We start from the raw sequence: 25690 nt of genomic DNA, 5'->3' as shown, positions 1-25690 counted from the left end.
AAGAACATTTATAGGACATTTGAGGGAATATGAGCACTACTTTGATATTTAATGATATTAAAGGATTGTTGACCTTGTGTACAGTATGTGTGTGTGTGTCTTTCGGGGGAGGGGGGAGAATATGTGCCTTTATTTCTTTTCCTAAGAGGAATCTTTATTTTACAAAGATATATTGAAATACTTACAGTGAAATGATACGCTACCTAGGATTTTCTTCAAAATGTTCTAGGGGAATCAGTGAAGTATTATAAAGGGAACAAAATCAGTCATGAGTAGAGACTTGTTGAAGCTTGTTGACAAGTACACGAGGGTCCATTATATTATCCTTTCTCAACTTTTATAAGTTTTTAATTTTTCATTATGGGAAAATTACAAAAAGTGAAAAACTGGCCACAGCTGTTTCATAAGCATGATTCAAATAAAAATCCCAGTAGTAGAACTTACTATTATAATCAAATTTAGCACCCTTTTTTAATGAGCTTTTTGTTTTGTATTAATTTTGGATTTGCAGAGATAGTATAGAGTTCCCATATACTTCTCACCCAATTTTGCCCATTACTGATGTCTTATATTACCATGCCACATTTGAAGAAACTAAGAAATCAACATTGGCCCATTGCTGTTAATGAAACACCAGACTGTATTTGGATTTCATGAGTTTTTCCATTACTGCCTTCTTTCTGTTCTGGGCTCTGATCCAGGGTACCACCTTGCATTTAATTATCATGTCTCCCAAGACTTCTTTGGCTGAGACAGTTTATCAGTCTTTCTGTTTTTCTTGACCTTGATAGTCTTATACTAGCAAGGTACCCTATAGAATGCCTCCCAATCTGGGTTTGTCTGATTTTCTCTCATGATTAGGCTTTTGGGGTTATGGATTTGAGGGAAGAAAACCACAGAGTTGAAGTCCCCTTCCCATAGCATCACATCAGGGCTACATGCTATGGACATGATTCCACTAATTGCATGAACCTTCATGGCCCAGTTGAGGTCACATTGGCTAGGTTTCTCCTCCCTATAAAGTGAAGGGTTTCCCCTTTCCCTTGTCTGTTCTTTCAAAGCATGTCACTAAGTCTAGCCCACCCTCAAGTTGGGTGGGGAAGGTAGTTAAGCTCTACTTTCTGGGGGGTGGGTATAGCAGGATCCCCAAGACTCTCCCCAGGCTGTGATTCATTACAAGAGCTCACAGGACTCAGCTACAGTTGATCCAGAGCAAAGCCAGGAAAGGGAAGAGGTGCTGAGAGAAGTCTGGAGGAAACCAGGCAGAAACTCCCAAGACTTCTGTCCCAATTCCACGGATGTGCCTGACTCCCCTAGCAACAGGTTGTGACAACACGCACAGAGTGCATTCAGAGTACCTGGGTGTCCAGGGTTTCTACTTGGACTAGTCAAACAGGCATCCTCAGCCTAGCGAATACCAGAATTCCATGCGCCAGAAGGAAGGTGTCAGTGTTAACCGCAGTCTTTGTGCAAACAGTTTAGGCACAGTGAGCTGTTTTATAATTTATGGAAAGTTATACCAGTGAAGGACACTGATTACTGGTCAGGATTCCAGTCCTCAGCCAAGGACAGCCTTGCAAGCAGGCTTTTCTGAGGACAGCAGTCTCAGTCTGTTGCTGCTCGTTCTATTCTATCAGGGGAGTTATCTACATATCATTACTTTTACCACCCATTTTTATTATTGAGAGTAAAAAAAAAATTGTAAAAAAATGTAATGCACAATGAAATTTAAAGTCGGATCAAAGTGTCTAATTTCTTCCTAGTGAAATATGTGGTACTCTTAAGTCTCTTGTTCTTTTAGTATTTCTCTTGCCCATTTTCAAACATTGCTATAAAAATATTACTCATGGCAATTTTTGGAGCTTTTCATAATTAAAAAAATGCCTCCAGGTTATGACCTCATTTATTGCCAAATAATTAGAAGGCTGTAAATTTCAATAGTAAGTAATAACATAACAACCAGAACTTGAGTGGAAAGCTCAGAAAATAATTATTAAGACTTCAGACACAATAAGTACTAGTCATTTACTTCCTTTTAATAGGAAAAACGTGGTCTTCGAGAAATGCGAGTTCTTGAAAATTTGAAGAATATGATCCATGAAACAAATGAACACACTCTTCCCAAATGCAGAGAAACGATGCAGGACAACTTGAAAGAAGTTCTCCAGAGATGTAAGTTTTTGATTTTGATTTCAAATTAATGCTATGACAAATTTATTTTCTGAAGTATTATGGTGGGAAAGGAAAAGAAGAAACTTCTAATCAGGACACATGAAAGTGGTTGTCTAGTGACTAATGCAAGTTGCCTTGGTATTAGGAGCATGCATCTCCAAAGCAAGATGTGTGCAAGGCAGTCCTTCTAGCATGCAAAAAAATCAAAACAATTTTACCTTTTAAAAAGAAAGTTACTGGGCTGGTGTTGTGGCTCAGTGGTAGAGCACTTGCCTCACACGCATGAGGCATAATTTCGATCCTCAGCACTACATAAAAATAAATAAATAAAATAAAGATATTGTGTCCATCTAAAAATAAAAAAATTTTTAAAAAGTTACCTGTAAGAAAATGTTTGATGATGTGGAATTAGAATATGAAGTGGAAATTTTTTTCCAAACAGACTATCAGAGGTTTTAGTTCCGTTCTTTTCCCCCCCAAAAAAATAATCCTTTCATAAATGTTTGTATTTTATCACTTTTCTTTATTAAGTGACATTCTAATGTAGAGTGATAGTTGATCAAAAGATTATTTATTAGTATTTTTAATATCATAACATAGAGAAGCTTTATGAGTAGCTGTTTTTAAAATTAGCAGTATATCATAAACTTAAGGCTTCTCAGATTTATATTGAGAACATTTGAGGTATGATATACTGGCAAATAATGATGGGTTACTGAAGTACAAAATGGAAAAGTATCCTTGATGGTGGTGGGGACAAAACTGACCTATAATAGAATGGCCGTGAAGGAGATCAGCAGAGACCTTGGTTCATAATGGAGATAAATGGCTTTGTGTGGAACTAAGTCCAGGCTGATGTACTCTAATACTAAAAGAGGGTTGGAAGGGTAAATTCCCGAGATCATATTTGGCTTGAGTGGAACAGCAAGAAGTCTATATGTTTGTACAGAACCCAGACCCCAAAAAACGTTCCAGTACTATGCTAAAAGGAAAACTGCAATTGTTATTAATCAGAATGTTTATGTATGCATTTGATATGTGCCTATAACTCTTCTTTTCCACACTTTGATTATATAAAAGTAAATTGGGTGAAACTCAGTAGAAAACAATGAACAGCTATTTTGACTGGTTGCCTTCTTGGTCTGAAACTCTGAATAAGGACAGCCTTTTGAAAGTAAAGTCTTCCCAGTGAAATAGAAAAATATTAACTGACAGTTTGGATACTGGACTGAAAATACATTTTCTTGAATGGATGAATTAAAACACAAAATGTGAAGTTAATGGGGTTCTAACATCTGTGAAATACTTTGGTCTTGTTGGCATTAGAAACCAGGCAATGGCTTTTGGAGCTGTTTTTCTGCTAACAGCAGGAAAAGCTTCTTCAGTTGGGCTCCGACATAAGAATTTCCTTGTGCCTATTATGCTGACTGTCAACAGTTACAATGGAGATAATTATCTGCCTTTAAAGTTGATGTAGTTTTAAAAATTAGTCTGGACCTGGCTGTCATTCCTAGCAAGTTTTATTTTTAAAAACTTGACATTCTAAATTATATGTTAGCTTATTTATTTTCAGTACTGATTGATCAAGGAGTTTTGCAAAATCATGTAAGCAAGCTTATATATTGAATATTTTCTAAAAGAGTACAAGACTAGTGATGAGTTGAGTTTAGTTTTGTGCTTATTAATAAAGCCGCCATGTCTGTATCTTCCTATACATGTTTGAGAACATACAGGGGATTCAGTCCATTGTCTTCCTAGAACCCTGCAGATTTGGACCATACTCCACTGGTCTGACATTGTACACACAGCAGACTGTGGAACAGGAAGCCAGGGACCTCTAGGAGTCTCCCAGTGGAGAGTTGGGCCAGAATCCTCAGCTTGGTATCGTTTCTGCTTTTGGCTACATTACTACTCACTTTGCAGAGTGTTCTGGGATTGGGTGAGCAGAGATTTTAGGCCAAAACTCATCCATGGTTCCTTAAAAACCACAAAAAGTAAATGAGTCTACCAGGATACAAGAAAGCAACCCTGAAGGTCATCAAAATATTGCCTTTACATATTCTCATTCTGAATACACCAGTGGTGTCTGGGTTCCACTTATTGGTTATTCAATAGGCTTATAAATTTCACCAAGTTTGAGGTCAAAAGATCTTGCCTCAATGTAAAGGGTCCTTGATTTTAGAGAGTAAGGAGGACAAAAAGCTTCTAGGTTGTTCCTCAGATAACCTTACATGGCCAAAGTTGGAGAATATTCTCTCCCCTCTCCCTCTTTTTAAGTACAGTGATTTTTCTTATTTTTTAAAGGATCTTTTTAAGTGATAAGAAATGAAGAAAAAATAAATTCTTTCTCCCTTTCTCTCTTCCTCCCTCCCTCCCTCCCTTCCCCCCCTAACTCCTGAGTTAAACCCAGGGCCTCACATATGTAAGCACATGATTTACCCCTGAGTTACACCTGTAGCTAAGAAAGCACATCATCTACCCCTGTGTTATTACACCCCTAACTGAGAACTTTTTAAAAGAAAGAAAGAAGAAAAAAAAAAAAAAAAGGAAAACAATAAATCACACTAAATAATTACCTAAAAATAACAAGTGCTTTTCAACTTTTGTGAAGATCATTCCAGACATCTGCTTGTTTAATCCAATAGAAGGATAGATGGAGGAGCGATCATTGGATGAGTAGATAGGGAAGGATTGAAAGGAAGAAAGAAGAAAGGACATTTGGCAACAATGATATTGTGTAATTTTTAAATTGAAGTATTAATTTTTAATTTCATTTACATTTGACAACAAAAATTTAAAGAAAACAGAAGGCAATACCTTAAAACAAGTGTTTTTACTATAAAAGATAGTAGTTACTAAAAAATCATTCTAAGGAGAATAACTATAAAAAAACATTTAGAAGGTGCAGTGTTCTTGCTGCTGTTTATTTTTATTGTTTCCATTGTTGGCAGCATGAATGCACGCCTCCCCAGTGGGAGGGTGGTGGGGCTGTGTCCCTGTCCCCTCACTTCTCTCTCCTACCCTCTTACTACTAAGTTTCCCTTTCCATTTATTATATCTGTAATGGTATTATAGTTCTCAATTTATTTACTTAGCTCTGCAGTCTCACTTTTTATTTCATTCTGTATTTTATCATCACATTTGATTTCTTTCATTAAACTCATATTGTTGATTTGTATGGCAAAGGACCTATCAAGAATTTTATTAGGTTTTCTTTCAGAATGGATGTTCTCACATATCATGTTCCTTTCTCCCCTCGCTCATCTATAATGAAAGTACATTCGAATTCTAAGGGCTTTGGCAACTTGTTTTCTCTATCCTATTTTGACTTTTGGGGGATGACTTGGATAGATGGGATTTGTATTCTTGATTCTTTACTAAAATCTGTTCCTATTCTTGGCCACCACTTTTCAGTGTTTGTAGTACACAGTCATAATTTTTTCGTATTTACTAAGCGATGAATTTTTTACCTTTTTTCAACTTTTTTTATACTATTTTGCTATTAGAATTTTCACCTCTTTTTTTATTTAACTATAAAACCCAGTAAAATAAATATTTATTATCCTCCCCACTTTATAGTGGAGGAAACTGAAATTTGTAGTGGTTTAATACTCCTGGTTCTATGGGAGGAACTATAGTGCAAAGTAAATTCTGCTGACTCCAGAGCCCAAGTTCAGCTTCAGGCCATCACCTTCTGTACAGCCAATAAAAGTCCTCCTTTCCTCTGGGACCTCACTCACCCTCTCAGATTCCCTTCTAACCCAGGCTCCTCCTTAGCTTTGTAGTTCCCACTTAGAGCTTTGACTTTAACATTGGGTTACCCCCAACTGCCATCCCATCAATACTTAATTTCTTAGTGGTCTCATATAGAATCATAGCTTTAAATGTCAACTGCATGCCAATCAATAATGCCATATTTTTGTTTTCAGCCTAGGCCACTCCTCTGAATTCCATATACAACTGCCTGGTCTGATAAGCATCTCACTATAACATGTTTAGAACCAAACTTCAAATTATTTTTGTTCAACTTTGAGACTAATTAGAATCTGATCATCCTTGCTACTTCACCAACTGCTACCATTCTGGTTTAAGCCACTCTCATCCCTTATGTAGATTATTCTAGTACTTCATACCTGATCTCTTTACTTCTTCTTTTTCCTCCCTATAGTCCATCCTCCACAGAGAAGCCTGAACGATCCTTTTATATAACTAAGTTCTTGTCATAACTGACCTCAGAATTTCCTCATCTTACATAGATTAAAAGCCCAAATCTTCACGATGACCTGGAAGTTTCTACATAATGTCCCACATTCTGACTTTTATTTCTTACCATTTCCTTTTCCCTCCCTTCATGCCAGCCACTGGCCTCCTTCATCTTCCTCTGATGCACTGAGCATACTCCCTCCCTCCTCAGCATCTTTGCACATACTGCTCCCTTGGAACACTCTTCTCTCCGATGCCTGAGCACCCTCATTTGCTGTAGGTCTCTGCCCAGATGCTAGTGTGAGACCTTTCTTGGCCACCTCTTCCACTTGGCATTCACTGGCTTCTCTGCCATGCTTTCTTTATCCATATCATCCTTCACCAGCTGACATGCTGAATGTTTACCTACATGTTGCCTGTTTTCCATACTGAAATTCAAGTTCCTTGAGCTTGGGGACTTTTTGTTCACTATAGTCTGACCTATGACTGTGTCTGGCACTTTGTAGCTGCTCAGTAATTATTTTTCATTAAAATGAATGAGTGAGCCAACATCTGCTTCTAACACCAAACCAAAATTATTATGATAGAGTTTCTCCTTTATGTTGGGAAAATCGGGACAATGCTAGCTGCATGTTTGGCACAATAACTCTATCAAGGTGCTAACTTCCTTGAAAAATCTTGGTTAAGAGAAAGGCATCTGCTAAATTCCTGACCTTTTATTCTTTAAGTCAACATAGCCTCCTAAAACAGTGAGACAGCCGGGAAGTTTCTTTGTACTGAATTAGGTAGAGCCAGTAAGAGATGTGGAAGTGATAGGAAAGCTCCGAGAAATGGACTTTTTCCTCTTGGAATCAGTAATTATGAAGGAAGAGAGTGTTTGGTGTAGGAAGATGATTTTCTTAGATTTTACAAAAGCATATTTCAGAATTCAGAAAAGAAATTTTATCTGTTGGGTAGCTAATGAGTTAAAATGTGTTACTTCACAGGGGCTGAAATTTCTTAAAATGGATGTTCTATTCAGACATAAAGAAAATTCTGTTGAGAAACAAGTGTGCCTTTGTCAGATATGTCATAACTAAAGGATGTAACAAATGACAAAATAAGTGGCACAGTCCTGTAACTCTTAGAGTAAGCTCAGAATGATCTGAAAATGGCAACCAACTAAAGACAGCAAGTTGGATTTTTAAGTTATGTTCACAGAGCCAGGAAGGGGGAAAAAAACAGGAAATGATAGAACCACTGCCTGGGAAAGATGATGTCATCTTAATAAATGCTGCAGAAAGGAGGCAGATCTAATCAACTCCTATTTTGTTTTGTTTTCATCTTTTCTTTTAGGGAAAAAACAATGATTGGGAACCTAATTTTCAGTCCTTAAATATTATCTTTGATAATAACTAAAATTAATGGTTGCTGATAAAAACATAGCTTTTTGAAAACAAATTCCTCCTCTTTTACCATATTCCCAGAGGGAGAAGCCTAACATTTTTCTGAAAGAGTAATCACAGTCCCTGCCCTGTTATGGAACTTGTGACCTAGTTGGGCCCAGCCTGGGGTGGGGTAGGAAGGCATAATTGTAAAACAATTAGATCAACCTCCAGTTTAAGCAAATGCAAGATAAAGTGGTAGAATACACATACACGTGTATCTGATGAAAGAATTTCAAATCAGGAAAAATCTTTATAGAGAATAACTAATCTAGGAAGGCTTTGTGAAGGCAATGACCTTGAACTCAGCTTTTGAAACAATCAAAACATTTTAAAAAGAGGAAAGGAATAAAGAAAGCACTTTCAATAGGGTAGTGCAGTAAATAGAATAATAGTAACAATAACATTTTGGGACTAATGGCTGTGTGCAAAGAGCTATTTTGGGTGATTTTATTAGTAGTATTTGAATTATTATAAGCATAATCTCTGCTGTTATCTCATGTAACAATCATGTCAGTCCTGAAGTCCTATTATTGGTTGTTATGCTCGTTTAATAAGTGAGGAAGTAAGGTGTGAAGGGAGTAGGAGCAGCACCAGGAACAGTGCTGGTACATGGTGAATGCTCAGTAAATATTTGATGAATGAATGACTGAGAAAACATGTCCAGGATCAGCCACACAACCAAGGGCTCAAGCCTGGATTGGGCTGACCAAGGCTTCCTCAGCCTGCATACCAAACATCTTTATTTGAGTGAAGTGAGAACACCTGTAAACAGAAATAATAGATCTGGTAAATGAAAAAATTTGAATGACTGAAGAATTGAAACTGGTTTCATTGATGAAATATTAAGAGGCAGTAAAGTATGGAGCCAAGTCTTTTGAGAGTCAGAAAGATTTGATTTGAAATGCTGTTTCCTGTTCTTATTAGTTGTATGATCTTCTTGAGTGACAGGATCACCTCTCTGTTCCTCAGATGTGTCATCCATAAAATGGGATGGTCTGTTTTCTAAGAGAAAAATAGGATTAAGGGGATTAAAGCATGTGAATTTCATTTTTGAATACCAAGGATTGAACTTAGGGGTACTCGACCACTGAACCATATATCCAGCCCTATTTTGTATTTCATTTAAATTCACTGAGTTGCTTAGCATGTCACTTCAGCTGAGGCTAGCTTTCAACTGCCTCCTGCCTCAGCCTCTTGAGGTGCTGGGATTATAGGTGTGCACCACTACACCCGGCAAGCATGTGAATTTCTTAGTGCAGGTCTTGGCACATAGTAAATATTCAAATAACTTCAGTAATGAATACATGAGTATCCCTTATCTGAAATGCTTGGTAATAGAATCGTTTTGAATTTTGGCTTTTTTTCTTTTATTGATCTCAGAATATTTGCACATATGATCTCTTGGGAATAGGACCCAAGTCTAAACAGGAAATTCGCCTCTAATTCATATATATCTTATTCATATAGCCCAAAGGTAATTTTATGCAGTATTTTTAGTGTGCTTGCATTTTGCCTGAGACCTACTGCGTAAAGTCTGTGTAGAATATCCCACTTGTGTTGTCAGAACTCAGAAGGGTTTTGTTTTGTTTTGGTACCAAGGATTGAACCCAAAGTCACTTAAACACTGAGCCTCATCCCCAGCCCTTTTTATTTATTCATTTTAATTTTGAGGCAGGATCTCACTAAATTGCTTAGGGCCTCAGCCTCCCTAGCTCTGAGATTACAGGTGTGCACCACTACACCCAGGTAGTGCTCAAAATGTTTTGAATTTTGGAGCCTTTTAGATTTTGGATTTCCAGATTAGGGGTACTCATCCTGTACTGGCAGTTTGGGTTCTTAAGAAATGGAAATGACTTAATAGAAATGATCTGGAGAGTTAAACTTGTCCGGGCTGCCAGGATGCATTAGAAGACAAAAGAGCAGGGGTGAGAAGAATGGTAGAAAGTTGTTGAAACTATCTAGAGGTGAAGCACTGCCTGCAAGAAAATGGTGGTGTGGGTGAGGAAGGGTGGGGGTCAGCGAATTGGAGAGATGAGGGAAAGCCATAATTCCTCAGAATGCAGTGATCAGAGAATTCTGAGGTTGTTCTTGACACTTGTCATTGAAGTCAGTACTCATATGCCGTTGGCTTGCATATCTCAACGCTCAACGATGATGGTCGTTCTAATTACAATATCCCAAATATATTGGCAAAACTTGTTTTTCCCTTTTAGCCATCCACCAGCCATCAAAATGATCGGTTTTTTTGTAGTTTCTTGAGATTAACAGAATCCAAGTCAGTCTCTCCTGACTAAAGGCTAACAATTGTAAACCAACTGTCTGTTTTATTTCAGTGCAAGCAGCTAATGACTCCGTCTGTAGACTCCAGCAGAGGGAACAGGAACGAAGAAAGGTAAAAGTAGATAATGAGCATGTGATTCCTGGATGTTTCTTTTCATTTTTTAATTTTTTTGGTACTGTTGATTGAATCCACCCTACCACTTAGCTATATCCCCAGCTTTTGTTTTGGGGTGAGGCGGGTTTACTGGGGATTGAAGTCAGGGCACTCAACCTCTGAGTTAACATTCCCAGCCCTGTTTTTTATATTTTATTCAGAGACTGGGTCTCACTGAGTTGTTTAGCTCCTTGCTTTTGCTGAGGCTGGCTTTGAACTTGCAATCCTCCTGTCTCAGCCTCCCAAGCTGCTGGGATTAGAGGCATGTGCCACCATGCCCAGCTAAAGAACTCTTTATTTTTTATTTTGAGACTGGGTCTCGCTAAATTGCTTCAGGCCTCTCTGAATTGCTGAGACTAGCTTCTTCCTGTGATCTTCCTTCCTCAGCTCCTGAGTCACTGGGCTTACAGGCGTGCACTGTAACACCCAGCTCTCTGGGTGTTTATTATCATCATATCATTAGCAATTGCTTTTGATCAGAAAATTCTCTGAATTATTTTGATTTATACAGTGAGTTAATTTATTGAATATGGGTTGAGGAGATGTGGTCACATGGTCACACCATCAATATTTTTATAATTCAAATTGTAGATCTCTTTTTTATCTTTTCAGCATTTTCACCTTTTCCCTGAAAGTGGTATTTGTCTCATAAAGGAGAGAGAAAATAGAAGTTTTACATGTAGCAAAAAAATACCCACCAGATTGGAAATATAAATCTTTCCTTTGAGCCTTAAGCATAGAATATATTATGTATATTTCTTCTAGAAAAGGAAGCATTCATGCCTGCAGATGGGTTATTTAATGAATAGTCATAGGAGTATGTGAATCACTTGATGGGCGGTGCTTTGCTTATTTGAATTATATCTTAACTAAATTCAGATGTGGAAAACAGCATACAAATTTAAGTTTCTGTGATAATTTGGTGTTTTCACTTGGACTTTTCATAAAGTGCTTTTGTAACTTATTCATCACTCTAAGTAAAGATACACCTTACAGTTACACTAAGACATGTGAAAATACTAAGTCACTCTGAAAACAATTCCTTTTTGCATGTGTGCATATCAGTAAATGTTACTATCTCTCTCTCTTTGGAAATGTTGTAGTTAATCCACAGTACAAAGTTCAGATCTGTTACTACATAAGTATATAATGGAATGAACCTTTCCAGGGCTTTAATTTCTACACTCTGTACTCAATTCCAGATGTAAAGTTTGAAAATTCAACATTTGGATGATTTAAGTCTTACTGAAAGGACTCAACTGATGGGAAGACTGCCCAAGGGTAGTAGAGTCCCAGCAGGCAGGGTCAGGGAGCACGGCCACTGCTGAGCACATGGATGAAATAGCAAGTCATAGAGCCATAGTTCGTTCGGACTGTCCATTTTGGGGTGTAGTGCCAGCATGATGCTCCTAAAACTGCGAAGGCAGGCGTGGGGGCTTGAGTAGGTCATGCCAGGCTGGAGAGCAGATGATTTTTTAATCCTCTTCTTGCTAGGTACCACTGTGTATGAAAGTTTTTTAATTTGTTAAGTTTAAGACAATTGCTACACTCAAGGAGTTAAAAGTTGGGGGGCTCCAAACCCCTAAAGCTAACACAATGTAGGATAGTAAGAACTGTGATCAAGTTGAAGAAAAGTTTGTGCAATTTGGCAAAAGGAATAATTTATTAGGAAGATGGTGACATTCAAGCCTGACCTTGATCAGTCAATAAGAATTCAGTTGCTGGATGATAGAAGGATAGTGCAGGGAAGGAATGTAACCTATGCAAGGGCAAAAGATGCAGGAAAGCAGTGGTCTCATGGAGCTGGTGTGTGAGCATCAGGTGGTTATTTCTGGAGGTATTAGAGGAGCCAGCCGAAATGCTCTATTAAGCCATCTGTTACTGGAGGCACTAGGAGCATTTCTGTTATTAAGCAGCAGAATAACTGTCTGATAGAATACTGGCTATACATTTTAACATGTAGTTCTCTTGGCTTTCAAAATGGAAAAGCATTCTGTGCCTCATCTACTTCTCTGACACGTTGCAATGTTACGTAAGCAGATTAGGGTGAGTTTGCACTCACACCTGAGTTGGTCTTTCAGACATGTCAAAACAGTTACAATTCTGATAAACAGAAATTCTTTTTATTCTTGAGTAGGATGAACCCTTAAACCATAATTGGAATATTTCCTCTTATCACTTTGAATTATATTCATATTTAACATATTAGCCTTCTCTATATAGGAGAAAAATGACCAGACTGCATAAAAAATATCTGGCTTCTTCTGTTTATAATGGTTGGTTCTTTTATTAGCTGACTGTATGCCCTTGGACGAGTCCCTAAGCTTCAAGCACACGGGAGGCTGAGGCAGGAGGATCACTTGAGCCCAGATCAGTCTGAGCAACATAGTGAGCCCTGTCTCAAAATAAAATAGAAAGGACTGGGGATGTAGCTCAGTGGTCAAGTGTCCCTGAGTTCAGACCTCAGTATAGAGAAGGGAAAGGGGGCAGAAGAAGAAGAAGGAGGAGAGGAGGACCAAAAAAGGTGGGGGGGTGGGGGGTGGCTCAAGGAATTAGACCAGTATATTTCTTAACTGTCTTTATGTCTGAGAATGTTGTTATACTAATTTTTGTAAAATACTAAAAGTTAATGTTTTTGAATGTACTGCAAAGCTGAGTTTCACTGAGAATTACTGTAGAGTATATGAAACCTCTGTTAGTGAGGAACCACCCTGATTTTCTTCTCTCAAGATGGTTTAGTAAAATTAATCAGCTTAAAGGTATTAAAGGGATGCATTTTCACAGCCCAGCAAAAAGTGAAAATTCTTTATAGTCTTAGTGGGACAATGAGCCTTGTGTCTTAAATTTTCATTTTTTTTAAATGTTTATCTACTTACTAGAACAATTTGAAGTATGGATCTTTAGGATTTTTTTTAACTGTCATATCTAGCTTTTTCTGAAATTTTCACATGGCAGGGTGTTGGACTATATGTACAGTCCACCTCCGTGTCTGTGTGTGTGTGTGTGTGTGTGTGTGTGTGTGAGAGAGAGAGAGAGAGAGAGAGAGAGATAAATATGTAGAAAATAAAAATGACTTCTATTTGCATTTTACAGGCTAATGTTAATTGTTGCTTTTGCTTATCCTGTTGGCCACATTTTGTATATTTGAAAGGCTCTCAAAAGCAAAGAAAGATGGGAGTAGTGATGGAATAAAATAGACTATTGCCATTAATCATTACTTCTTTTTTGCCAAGACAATTTGTGGAATTCTGCCGGAAGTAAATTGATAAGCATCATTCAGCCAAATCACATTTCCCACAATTGATATCTAAAAGTATATTCAAAAGAACAATAAATGCACATTCCCTACTTATTTAACATGTCTTGAGAACTGCCATTAATACAAAGGTTACATTTTGCGTGCTAGCACTAAGTAGTGAATTGAAAATGCAATTGGTTTATAAAGTTCACTAGCTCTGAAAAATAGGCCATTAGGAGACAGAAGGTGATTGATATCGTCAATAATTTAAATTTAGGTTCATGTGCAGCATCCACTCTTGAAGTGCCGTCCAGCCACGCCAGAGACAGTGAAATAAATGTAACTGTTTCAGTCTTGTCCACAGATATTTATTAGATTTGGTTATGCTTCTTCATAATTTCTTTTTATGAGGGAGATGAGATCATATAAAGCCATATTCTTGAAAAGATTTGGAGAATACTGAGTAATATTTCCTGCTCTTCTCTTTAAAATAATTTTTGGCACTTGTACTGATATTTCTTACCAAAGTAGTTTTTTCTGTGCCTGGGTAAAGTGTGTGTAAAATTAACAGCATGTATATTGCTGACATATGTTCCAGAATACCTTTTAAACCTTAGTTGGATTATTCAGAATTGTTTCTTACACCAGCATTTTTCACTTCGATGCTGTTGACATTTTGGACCAGATAGAAAGGTCTTTGTTCTGTTGCTGAGGATTGCTGCCAGTACACCATGGGTTGGCTGCCAGTAGCTCCTCCCCTGACCTCTGTTACAATGACCAAAAATCTCTGGAGAAAGAAGCACTCCCCCCACCCCAGTTGAGACTCACTGATTCTAACTAATGTGAGCAAAACTATCTTTAGTTTGTATTCCGGACTTTATTTATTGAACTGGTTCTAGATATAGTTTAGCTTCAGGATTTGTTTTTATTTAAATTTATCTTTTATGGGATATAAATAGATATAGATAGGTATCTCAGTATATTATTACTATTTCTTTCTCTGTTGTGACTTAATTTGTACAATTTACTCAGTAGAAAGATATAACACCATTGCCGCTTATGACTTCTGCTGCATGTTGTAGCTCACTGATAAACTGCCTCTTCATTTTCTTTTAAACTTAGAATTTTCTAAGTTTATCCCCAAAAGAAAGCAAATATATCCATTTAAGAATGCAATTGTTTTCATCTGAAACTTGATTTCAATTTTTTTTATTGTGGTAAAATATGTACAGCATAAAATTCACCTTCTTAACCATTTTTTTCCCCCTAACCAAATTTTTAAGTTTACATTGCAGTGACTTTAAATATATTCCCATTGTTGTGCTGCAGTAATATCACCACCAACTCTCGGTAAAACTCTTTGATCTTGCAAAACTAATGAGATTCTGTATCCACTAACCATTAACTCCCACTTCCCTCTGCCCACACTCCTCAGAACCACCGTTCTGCTTTCTGTCTCTGAATTTGGCTGCTCAAAGTGGAATCATATAATATTTGGGTTTTTTGTGACTAGTTTATTTCTTTAGTATTATATCATCAAGGCTCATCTGTGTTTGTAGCATGTTACAGACTTAAGTTCCATTTTAAGGCTAAAGAATTATTCCATTATGTGTATAGACCACATTTTGTGCACCTATCCACCTGTCTATGGGTGCTTGGGTTGCTTCCACCTTTGAGCTGTTGTGGAAAATACTGCTGTACGCATGAGTGTGCAAATATCTGTTTACATTCTTGCTCTCTGTTCTTTGGGGTATGACCTCAAAGTGAAATTACTGGGTCATGTGTGATTCTACATTTAACGTTTGGAGGAACCTCTATAATATTATATAGCTAGGTTTACCAAAAAGCCCAAGTTTTTGTCTTCCTTAAACATGGAGCTCTTATATGACTTTTTAAAACTGTTTTGGATGAAAATCTTTAAAAATATGTTCTTCTATGCATAAGTTTTATATCATGGAGAGAGAGCGGGGTTGGGGTCAGAGAGAGAGGATTGTGTTTCTATACCAAATGCCTTCAAATACTGTGCTTCGGGTTTTTCTGTCTCCTCCTTTGCCATAGGCTGACTGTCATTTCTTCATATCTCATTTATCAGCTCTTTCTTTTTCTTATTTGTGATTTTTCATATGGTGTAGTCCTGAAAACCAGTTAACTAGTTAGAATTGTGATAGGTTCAGAATATTCTGAAAACAGCAGTTCTTGCCAATGGACTTTGTTACATCTTTTTTTTTGTTTGTTTTTTGGATAGCTCAAAGACCCTGCTGCATAGTTCCTCAACTAAGTCTCAAGTGGATGTTCTTCCCGGGTAGCTGAGTTTTATATATGTGAAGACTGCAGTGTTGTCAATATGGAAACATATAATCAACCTCTCTGTTTTTTTGTGTGTAATTTTTATGAAGAATGCATAGCAATTATTATTTTTAATGGTGAGAGACTAAGAAATTAGGTCAAGTGGACTGACCTCAGGAACTTCAGGAGAAGAAAGCAAGACTGGGTTTTCATTTTGGGCTGGGGAATTGTCAGCTTTCAATTTGTCTCCTGAACCTTGAGGGAAAGAAGTGATATAACTGATGTGGGAAGGCCACTTGGGTGTGTATGTCTTTAGTTATAACGTTGTGTAGTACAAAATGGAGACACTGATTGTTGGCAGCCAATTCATCAGCAGTGGCTATATCCAGGAGGAATGCAGTGAATTTGAAAAATGGGAGGGGCAAACTTACTTTATTTGCATTACTTGTATGCTTCAATTTATTACAAGAATCTATTGTTAAATAAATTAAAGGAGCTGGGGATGTGGCTCAGGTGGTATCGCGCTCACCTGGCATGCGTGAGGCACTGGGTTTGATCCTCAGCACCACATAAAAAAATAAAATAAAGATATTGTGTCCACCTAGAACTAAAAATTTTTTTTTAAAAAAATTAAATTAATTAATTAAAGAACAAAAACTTCACTACCAGAGGATAAAAAGTGGAGTAATCTGCCTTCTAGATGCTGTGCTTGTGATTTCTACAATAATATTTAACTTTTCTTAAGCACCTCAGGTACTGAGCTAGGAAGTTGACATGTATTACCTCTAGTCTTCATAAATATTACTTATTTTTGAACAAAGTAATATTTTTCTCATTTTTAGATTAAACTTTAACTTAGTGTCTTTAGACAACTGGCAATGGGTGAACTAGAACTTGAAGTGAGATTCATATGGTTCCCAAGTCTGCATTTTTCTCCATTGAGCTGCTCTGGATAAAAAGTGCTGCCTGATAGGAGTAGGAACCCAGGCCATCAGCCAGATCAAAAGAGCAGCTAAGCCAATTATGTCTGTGGCACATGCCTGTAATTCCAGCAGCTCGGGAGGCTGAGACAGGAGGATTGCAAGTTCAAGGCCAGCCTCAGAAACTTAGGCTGTCTCAAAATTAAAAAACAAAAAGGGCTGGGGATGACACTCAGTGGCTGAGTGTCCCTGTATTAAATCTCCACAACCATAAATAAATAAGTATATAAATAACAAAGTAAATAAATAAGTTAAAGCAAGATAACAATATTGATGAAGTTTTAATTTTTATTGTTTTTAATCTGTGACTTTTCTGTGAGACTATTAATAGTTTTTGGCAGAAGTCCTACCAAAAAATTAATTAAACTCTTCATGTATTGTCCTTTTTTTTTTTTTTGAGTTGAAATCCATAAGGCTGAGAAGTTAAAAAGGAGTGTGCTGAAGTTGTTTCTCTTCCCCTGGTCTATGAACCCTTTCCCACCACCACTCTAGTACTTATTCAGATCCCCACTACTAATATACAAGCTTCAGGTTTCAGCCTCTGAGTGGCCAGTCGAGTCTCTGAGCCTACCAGGTGTCCCTTTCCATTAGAGCTCTGTGGAGTTAATATGGAGGAATCAGTTGTGATTTCAGATGCGTTATAGGCTTCTGTGGTTTGCTTCTGACAGTTTCCCTTGGTTTGTTTAAAAGAACGTAGCGGGAATCAAAACCACATCAAAACTTCTAACATGCATGTAGAATACTTGAAGAAAATATAGAAAGTTACTTTTCATACCCTTTTTTTTATTTAATTCTTTGTTGTGTGTGTTCAAAGATAATAATTGAAGTTTTTCTTTCAGGGTAGAAAATTAAGTTGCTGTTGTTTTTCTACAGTAGTATTCCCTATTTGTTGCTGTGGTGCTCCAAAGAAAAACCCTTTCATCTTTAGAGAAATTTTAAGGACCATCTCAAGAAGAATTTAGATATTTGACATATTCGACCTTAAATATTTGAGAAAACACTGATTTGCCTGTTTTAGATGTTGATTTGCTTTAAGGGCTAGAATTGAACTGAAGAGATTTCTCGGTTTCTCCTTCAGTAGCTAATGATCTGATTCCTTCTAATGTACTCAAAACATATTATGTAAGACAGACATTTTAATTTCTTATGATTGTCTTAGCATATGTTCTTTAAACTTGATAAAGTATATGTAGTTTGGAACTTGAGAAAACTAGAGGTATTAAAATTACTTGGATTTTTGTCATTTAAGGATACTAAACACCTATGAATTTTAAAAAATGTGAATACTCATGTTCAGTTATAATAAGAAAAGCCTTCACTGTTTCTAATGTGTCCTATTCTTATTGGATGTTAAAATGATAATGTAATTTTTCTTATTGTGATTTATAGTTGATCATTACAGTAACCAAACATCAAGCAATAAAGTTACATTTGTCTCATCTGCATATAAAAATAACTGTATAGAAGATCTTAGGTGATTTTCACATTTTCTTTTCTCAGATGTATCATGACCACTTAATAGCTACTGAGAAACAGCATCAACTCCAGTGGGAGGATTTCATGAAAGAACAACCCCGCCGTCAGGCTGAGGTGGATGAAGAACACAGAAGAGCCATGGAGAGGCTTAAAGAACAATATGCTGAGATGGAGAAGGGCCTAGCAAAATTCTCAACTTTTTAAGAACTTGAACCACAACATTCAGAAATGGAGGAGAAGAATTCATTGACTGCTCCACAAAATACTCCCACCAACATTTAGCCTCTGCTTCAAGCTTAGCAATACCTTCAGTGGCACTCTTCAGTGGCACACAGAGAAACTGCAGCTGGAGCCTGACTGAATGGCCAATAGAAGAAGAGTGCTCTACCATTCCTGTTTCAAGTGCCTAAATGTGATCATTTGAGAGGGGAAGAAGAGGAGGAAAATGAGACGAATTTACTCTTTGTCAGAATTTGATTTGTTTTCTGATCATTAGCTGAGAGAACTATAACTACAGACTTCTTAGAAGGATCTTTCAACTCATTCTCATACAGGGTTGATGTTAATTACTGTAGCTTAAAAGGCAGGTAGCATAGCTGCCTCCCACAGCTTCCCTGGCTGTGAGAGACCTAAGGATGCATAAACTGTTATTCAGTGAGTAATGTAAACAAACAGCTGGCCTTGGAACAAAGATCACATTTAAAAGAGGGAATGATCAAAGCATTGTCTCCACTATGACAAAGATGGCCACGGTGGTGCTGGCACTGCCTGTTGGGAAAGATCAGATTTTGCAGTGCAGCAGAGTGCCTTTCGTGCTGTTCGTTTCCCTGGAGGACAAGACGTGTGTGTTAAGCTTTGTGGCCTTCCAGCTCTTAGTATTTTCATCTTTTGAAACATGCTTAGGAAGAAAAGCTTACCAAAAATATATGTTGGCTTTTAGCCTTTTTCCAAGAACCACAATCTTGCCCATAGTATTTACCTCATTTTTGTGTCTGTTTTTCTGTGGGTAAGCTTTATAAGATAAATAACGTCTATACATGTTCAACTGTTTAATGAGTAATTAGCAAATTCTGCCAAGGAATCCCTCTGGAACCATATAAGCATTCTGGCTCTGAATGAACCAGAAGTGTTTGTCCACGTGGCAAATGATCCATGTTAAATGTAAATCCTTTTTAATGTTCACGTCTGTTCTCATAAGCAGGTGTATTATGATGAAACATGTACCAATTTTGTCATCACTGTGATTTTTAAAATTCTGCATTTAACAGTTGAATTGAAGAACTAAGTTGATTTTGTTTGCCATAAACCAAGCAAAAGTAAATGCAATAATTTCAGGAGATTTATGGAAAATGAATTTGAGGTATGGCCAAATCTTTGTAATAGTTTTCATTGCTTTTCAGTCAAGAAAGGTACAAGAAAGAAAATACCTAACTTTCTCATCTCAGTGTTGCGACTGCAGAAAATTGACAATGCTTGACTGTGTAAACTTATGGCTTACTGTCAAAGCTTCATTCTTGGCTGCATGTTGAAAATGTGATTAAAGTTAATAGAGGAGATGAAATAAGTATTTGAGATTTCTTTCAATAACACTGAACTTCTGCCAACTTTCTCTGTCTGCTACTGTAGGCTTGACAGATTCATCAATCATCCTCTGGTACCTGGACTAAAAAGAGTACTTGCTGACACTAAGGCATGCTGGAATTTTCTTAATTCTTTCAGTGGATGGAAAAAAAAAAAAAAAACTTCCAAAAATATCCCACACATAAAAAGGGAGGGGAGCCTTAAATGAAAATTCCCTTTGTATCATAGGCACTTTACGGAATGCCATTAATCGCCAACACACCATTGAACAGATGCTGTAGCCAAGAACTCGGGATTATATGTGTGAGTGGGAATGTACTCTGTGGTTGCTCAACTGGCACAGGAAAACTTTTCTGATAGTTTTTGTTAATCTCACATGAATAAATACTTTACCTTGTAAGTTTGTATATATTACACAAGTATCTAAGAGACTTCTAGACCAAAACAAATTCAAGGGGTTCTTGAGCTTTAAACAGTAAGATACTCAGTCCTTTCTTTGTAATTTTGTTAGCTATTCAACCTAACTTCTAAAAGGGTGGTTCGTTTATCCTCCTTTTGATATTTTTAGTGCTGAACACTTTTGCTTCTGTTTCCCAGTTTTCCAAACTACTTTTGTTATGTATTTATTTTATGTAAAAATTGATATTAATCATTTCATAATTTACATTTCTGCTATGTTGAACAGAAATACTGTGGGTCCTCTGAAGTTCACAGGATTATGATACGATTAAATGAAGTAATATTTTGTGATTTTAAAGCACTATAGAATTATTTAATTATTTTAAATTCTAAGTATTTTCCAATATTCATTATGATTTCTTGTCTGACTGCAGGAGGCTTTTTTCCTTCATTTCCTAACAGATTTTAAAATTCTATTTTGATTGATTCTTCCTTTAATGGAATTATAGAGAATAGATACATATAATACTGATCTGCTGAAATTTGTTGATAACTGCTTTAAGACCTAGACTGTGGTCAACTTATATAAATGGTTTTTGAAAAGTATACATATTTTCCAGATGTTGCTTGTTCATTAGACTAACATTTTTTTTTTTTGTATTGCTCAAATTCTCTATTTTACTGTTACCTTTTTTCCTTCTACTTGATCTCTCATATTCTGAAACATGTTAGAATTTTCTAGTGGAGTTACTAATTTCAATAGCATCTATTTCTAGTGATGCTTCATTTTGCATTGCCTTAAATATAAACTAGTATTTATATGGGATTTTTATCCTTTTGTTGGATTTCTCTATTAGGTTTTAAATAGGTCTCTTCAAAACTATAAATGGCTCTCTTTCCCTCTGGGTTTTCATTTTATTTTCCACACTGAAGCTCGGCCGAGAATGTGATGGGATTAGGTACACTACTTTCATACATGTCAGCATGGGGTTCCACTGACCTGTAGAATTTGAGCTGTTCCATGACTGAAGGTGCCAGAGATAAGCATTGAAGAGCTTGTACCTTGAAGGTACTTTTCTGAGATAAGTTCCTGAGTAAGGTGCTTCATGTGGGAACACTTAGGGCTTCTTTACAGTAGCCCTCAGAGGTTAGCCGAGATTCCAGGTTACCTCACTGGGCCTGTAGAATTCCCAGGGAATTACATTAAAACATCAAGTTTGGGTGCCAAATTTGTAGCTTCCTCAAACCAGAACTCATGATAAACTTCAATATTTTCCATCACTTCATTGAGTGAATACAGTTCTGCAGTCAAATTACTTAAAAGTATAATTTTCTTTTTGGTTATTTTTTAAATTGGGGAGTTTAATCTATTTACATTTGTTGAAATTACTAATTTTAGGGATTATTTTGTGGTTTATTTTATTTCTTGGTTTCTGTCCTGCCTTTTCTGTTTTTTCAAAGCCCTGTTTTCTTGCCTTCTTTTAGATTGAGTTTTGTTATGTTAACTTGTAATAGTTATATATATAAGTTTTCAAATTTTATATTTTAGTGCTTATCAGGAAATTTAATTTGCACAGTTAACAAAATCTAAAGTTAATATTTTTACTCTCATCCTAAACATTAGAGACTTTAGAACTGTCTGATAGTCTCCCCTAAATTTACAAATACATTATTGTCTAGAATTTTAGTCCTGTCTAGGTTTAACTCCAAATATAATTATTTTATAGAGTCAATGTTTGTTTAGACTTACCTACAAGTTTACTATTTTATTGTTCTCAAAAAAGCTAGCTGGGGGCTGGGGCTGTAGCTCAGTGGTAGACTGCTTGCTTAGCACGTGTAAGGCACTGGGTTTGGTCTTCAGCACCACATATAAATAAATAAATAGATAGATAAAGGTATTGTGTCCATGCACAACTAGATAAAATATTTTCTTTTTTAAAAAGCTAGCTGGGTGAACACTTCTAGGTTGACAGCTGTCTTCTCTCTGATATTTCTCCTTCGTTCTCTTTCTTCAGTTATTCCTTTGCTTCTGAAGTGACAGCTGTCGGTGTGACTAATATTCTTGTAGCTACTCTGTCTTCTCTCCTCAAGTCATGTTTAAGATTTTTGTCTTTGGTGTTCCACAGCCTTGTGTCATCGAATCACAATGTGTTTAGCTAAGGCTTTCTTGTCATCATCCCAAATTAATGCTTAATTTAGGCCTTTTGTGAATTATGGAAGATTCTTAGCTATTATCTCTTTGAATTTTTTGTCTCCTGTGTTCTCTCTATTCTGTCCTTCACGAAATCAAATTAGCCTCGTGTTTTACCTTCTCCCCGACTTCTCCAGATCTCTAAATCTTGGTTTCATATTTTCTACATATTTTTCCTCTATTTGTTGAATTCTGGATAATTTCTTTAGATCTGTTGTCCAGTTCACAAATTTTGTCTTCTCCCTCCTCCTCTCCACCCTCTCACCTCTTTAACTTCTCTTTTGCTATTTTTTAGAGTTATTGTGGGGTTTTTTTTTTTTTTTTTCATTTTTAGAAGTGTTGCCTTGGTACTTTTTCGAACTTTCCTTATAATTAAGGATAGTTCTATTAGTCCCTTTTTTCTTTTCTTTGAACATACTAAATCCTTATTTTGAATTCTGTGATAATTGTAGTATTTTGGGGGGCGGGGTGTATGTAAGGTGTTTGTGTGTCTGAACCTATAGTTTGTTGCTATGGCTGAAACAAGCTTATGGTGACTGGTGACTAGTGTCTTAGCATGACTGGTGATTGTTGGTTGTGAGTTCATAGTCCCCTGGACTTTTCCATGTACTGCCGATACCTTTCTCAGAACACTGCAAACCCCACGCAGCTTCAATGTCAATTTCTCCTTGGTGCCCTGCCTCTCCAGTTCCAGTGCTGTCTGTGAATTTAGACCTAAACAGATGTGACTGTGACAAGGCTTTCCCAGAGGACTCTCTTGCACCCCTTTGTAACTCTGTGGTTTGTTCTTAATCCTTCAGAAATGTTTTATAATTATTTCACTAGTTTCAATTCTCATAAAATGTGAACATTAATATTTTCTCTTGGTACAGCTCATAGTTATTCAGTGAACAGGGAATAGAAATCAGTCAAATTACTGTTTGCCTGTTCTTCCTCATTCTGCTCATTTTAAATTTTTATTTATTTGTTTTGGTATCAAGAATCAAACCCAAGGGTGTTTAACCACTGAGCCACATCCCCAGCCCTTTTTTGTATTTTATTTAGAGATAGAGTCTCTCTGAGTTGCTTAGGGCCTTGCTAAATTGCTGAGGCTGGCTTTGAACTTGCCATCCTCCTTCCTTAGCCTTTCAAATCACTGGGATTACAGGCATGGGCCACTGCGCCTGGCTTGCTCATTTTAAAATTTTAACTCCCCCAAATAGTGCTTTCTGGTGACTATTCTGGCAGCCACAGCAAAGCAGTATTCTGATATTTATATTCATGTTCCACAAGCAAGAGAACACAAACCTACATTACCAACATTTCAGTAACTTAATAAATGAACTAATATTTGGTCCTCACAAAAACTCAGGGTCCAGATCTCTGAAGAAATAGTCAACATAAATGTAAGGTATTTAAACACAGTGCATATATTTGTATAATGTAGCTTGCAAGTACTTTTAAGTGCCTTATATATAATTTCATCTTACTTTGTCCTTGTAACCAAGTAGTACCCACTTGGCCCTTTTAAAGAAAAAAAACCATAGGGAAATATGAGGAATATAGTGTTTTACCTACCAACAACCCACTGCATGACTAGATGAGACAATACTTTTATGCTTTTTAAAAACTTTCCTAAGTGATATCATAAAGATCCATAGTACAGATGGATCAAAAAAGTTTTCCATAGCTTTCTAAAAAGTCTTCTGTGTTACAAACATTAATAAATCAATACATAAAATTTTGTTTAACCATTCACTAGATCATCAGGCTGTGCTGCAAGATAGAATAGAAAGTGAGGTGATAGATATGGTAATGAGCCCGACTTGGTCTTTCCACAATGTATATGTGTATTGAAATATCACATTGAACACCATAAATATGTACAGTTATGGTTTGGCAATTTAAAAGAAAAAATATGTTGATCATGGCCAGGTTAAGAAGCAGTTAAGTACCACCCTGCAGAGAGCAGTGAGTGACTCAAGGCCGCTTGGAACCAGCCGCTGAGTGAAGTGGCACCCTGGCACAGCACTTACTACTGACAGCAAGAGAGGAGGGCGTGTGCAGGACACCTGGGGCTGGCAAGGACGTGTCTCTCGTGACCAGCAGCTCCACGCTCAGCCCCAATGCGCTCTGCGGAAAATGAAGGTGTGTGCCTTTTCATTGTTCCTGGAGTAATCATTTTTCTTTTTAAATTTCAAAAAGAAAATGTGGTGAAACCAGACAGGAATCAGAGTCAACCTGCAGAGCAAATATTAGCACCATCTACGAGTGTGAAGTTTGACTGTGAGAGAAAATTGTGTAAATTGGCTAGAGAGGGCTTCGGTTGGCTCCATGTGAATCTGATTCCTGACATTTACGAAATCACCCAGATTGCTACCATAATTCTTCAGAGAAAAGATTCTGTAAATGTTAAGATTTAATATAATTCTTACCTTAAAATAGAAGTGGTGAAGAGTTTGAAAAGAAAATCTCAGGTCGATTCATTTTTTTAAGTTTTATGTCATCAGAAATACTTAAGCAGCTGTTTTGGAAGTGTATTTTTTTTTTTAAGAGAAGGATTCATAAAATTACAGTAAAAAAAAGATTACAGTAACATCATTGTCACAAAGGAAAAAAATCTGGTAAATTGTATACGAAACAACTTTGTTTTTAAGATTACTTATACATCAAATAATTTATTAAAATGGAAAACATTGATATTTATTTTACTAAGAAAAATTCTGACTAAATGATCTAAAATTTGTAGCTAAATACTCACCAGCAGGTGTCACTACGATAACAGATTTTTTTTTTTTCCCCTTCTACTTTCTAAGCAATTTTGTGTAGTGGGTATATTACATTCGTGGACAAAGATGTGTAATTTAGCAAAACATGCACAGTGTTCCCAGATGGTTTTGATAATTGTATTTTTTTCTTACCTTTCTTCATGTCTCAAATATACAGATTCCTTTATTATATAGTTGAAGTGATGGGTTTATTGGGAATAAAAACAGTTTAAAAACACAGTTTTTGGATTTTATATGGATATACAGAATAGTACACAAATCACGAGGTTACCGTTTGTATAACCAACAGTATCACTAGTATTCCCCAGCACTTTGTACCCCTAGGAGATATTAGGGCTGAAGGGTGCCTCAAACTTATTTTTTGCCTTTATTTTGTCAAAAACGCAACCAGAGGGCTGGGGATGTGGCTCAAGCGGTAGCGCGCTCGCCTGGCATGCGTGCGGCCCGGGTTCGATCCTCAGCACCACATACAAACAAAGATGTTGTGTCCGCCGAAAACTGAAAAATAAATATTAAAAATTTTAAAAAAACACAA

General features: G+C 36.7%; 1 protein-coding gene across 2 annotated transcripts in view; it reads left to right on the top strand.

Moving 5' to 3' along the window:
* Positions 1-25374, top strand: part of Bloc1s5 (biogenesis of lysosomal organelles complex 1 subunit 5) — a 40304-nt gene extending 14930 nt beyond the window's left edge. Inside the window, exons 3-5 of one of the 2 annotated variants that reach the window (XM_015493989.2) lie at positions 2043-2172; positions 10136-10194; positions 24302-25374. In XM_015493989.2, the coding sequence (XP_015349475.1) occupies positions 2043-2172; positions 10136-10194; positions 24302-24373 (261 nt within the window). In that variant the 3' untranslated portion in view covers positions 24374-25374. Of the gene's footprint in view, positions 1-2042; positions 2173-10135; positions 10195-18240; positions 19778-24301 lie in introns of those variants that run through there. The other variant, XM_015493988.2, reaches the window with a different exon arrangement.
* Positions 25375-25690: the final 316 nt, after the last annotated feature.

This window comes from Marmota marmota, unplaced genomic scaffold (assembly GCF_001458135.2).
Source record: "Marmota marmota marmota unplaced genomic scaffold, marMar, whole genome shotgun sequence".
Taxonomy (NCBI): Eukaryota; Metazoa; Chordata; class Mammalia; order Rodentia; family Sciuridae; genus Marmota; species Marmota marmota.
Note: the sequence above shows the minus strand (reverse complement) of the source record. Positions and strands in the feature narration are given on the sequence as shown.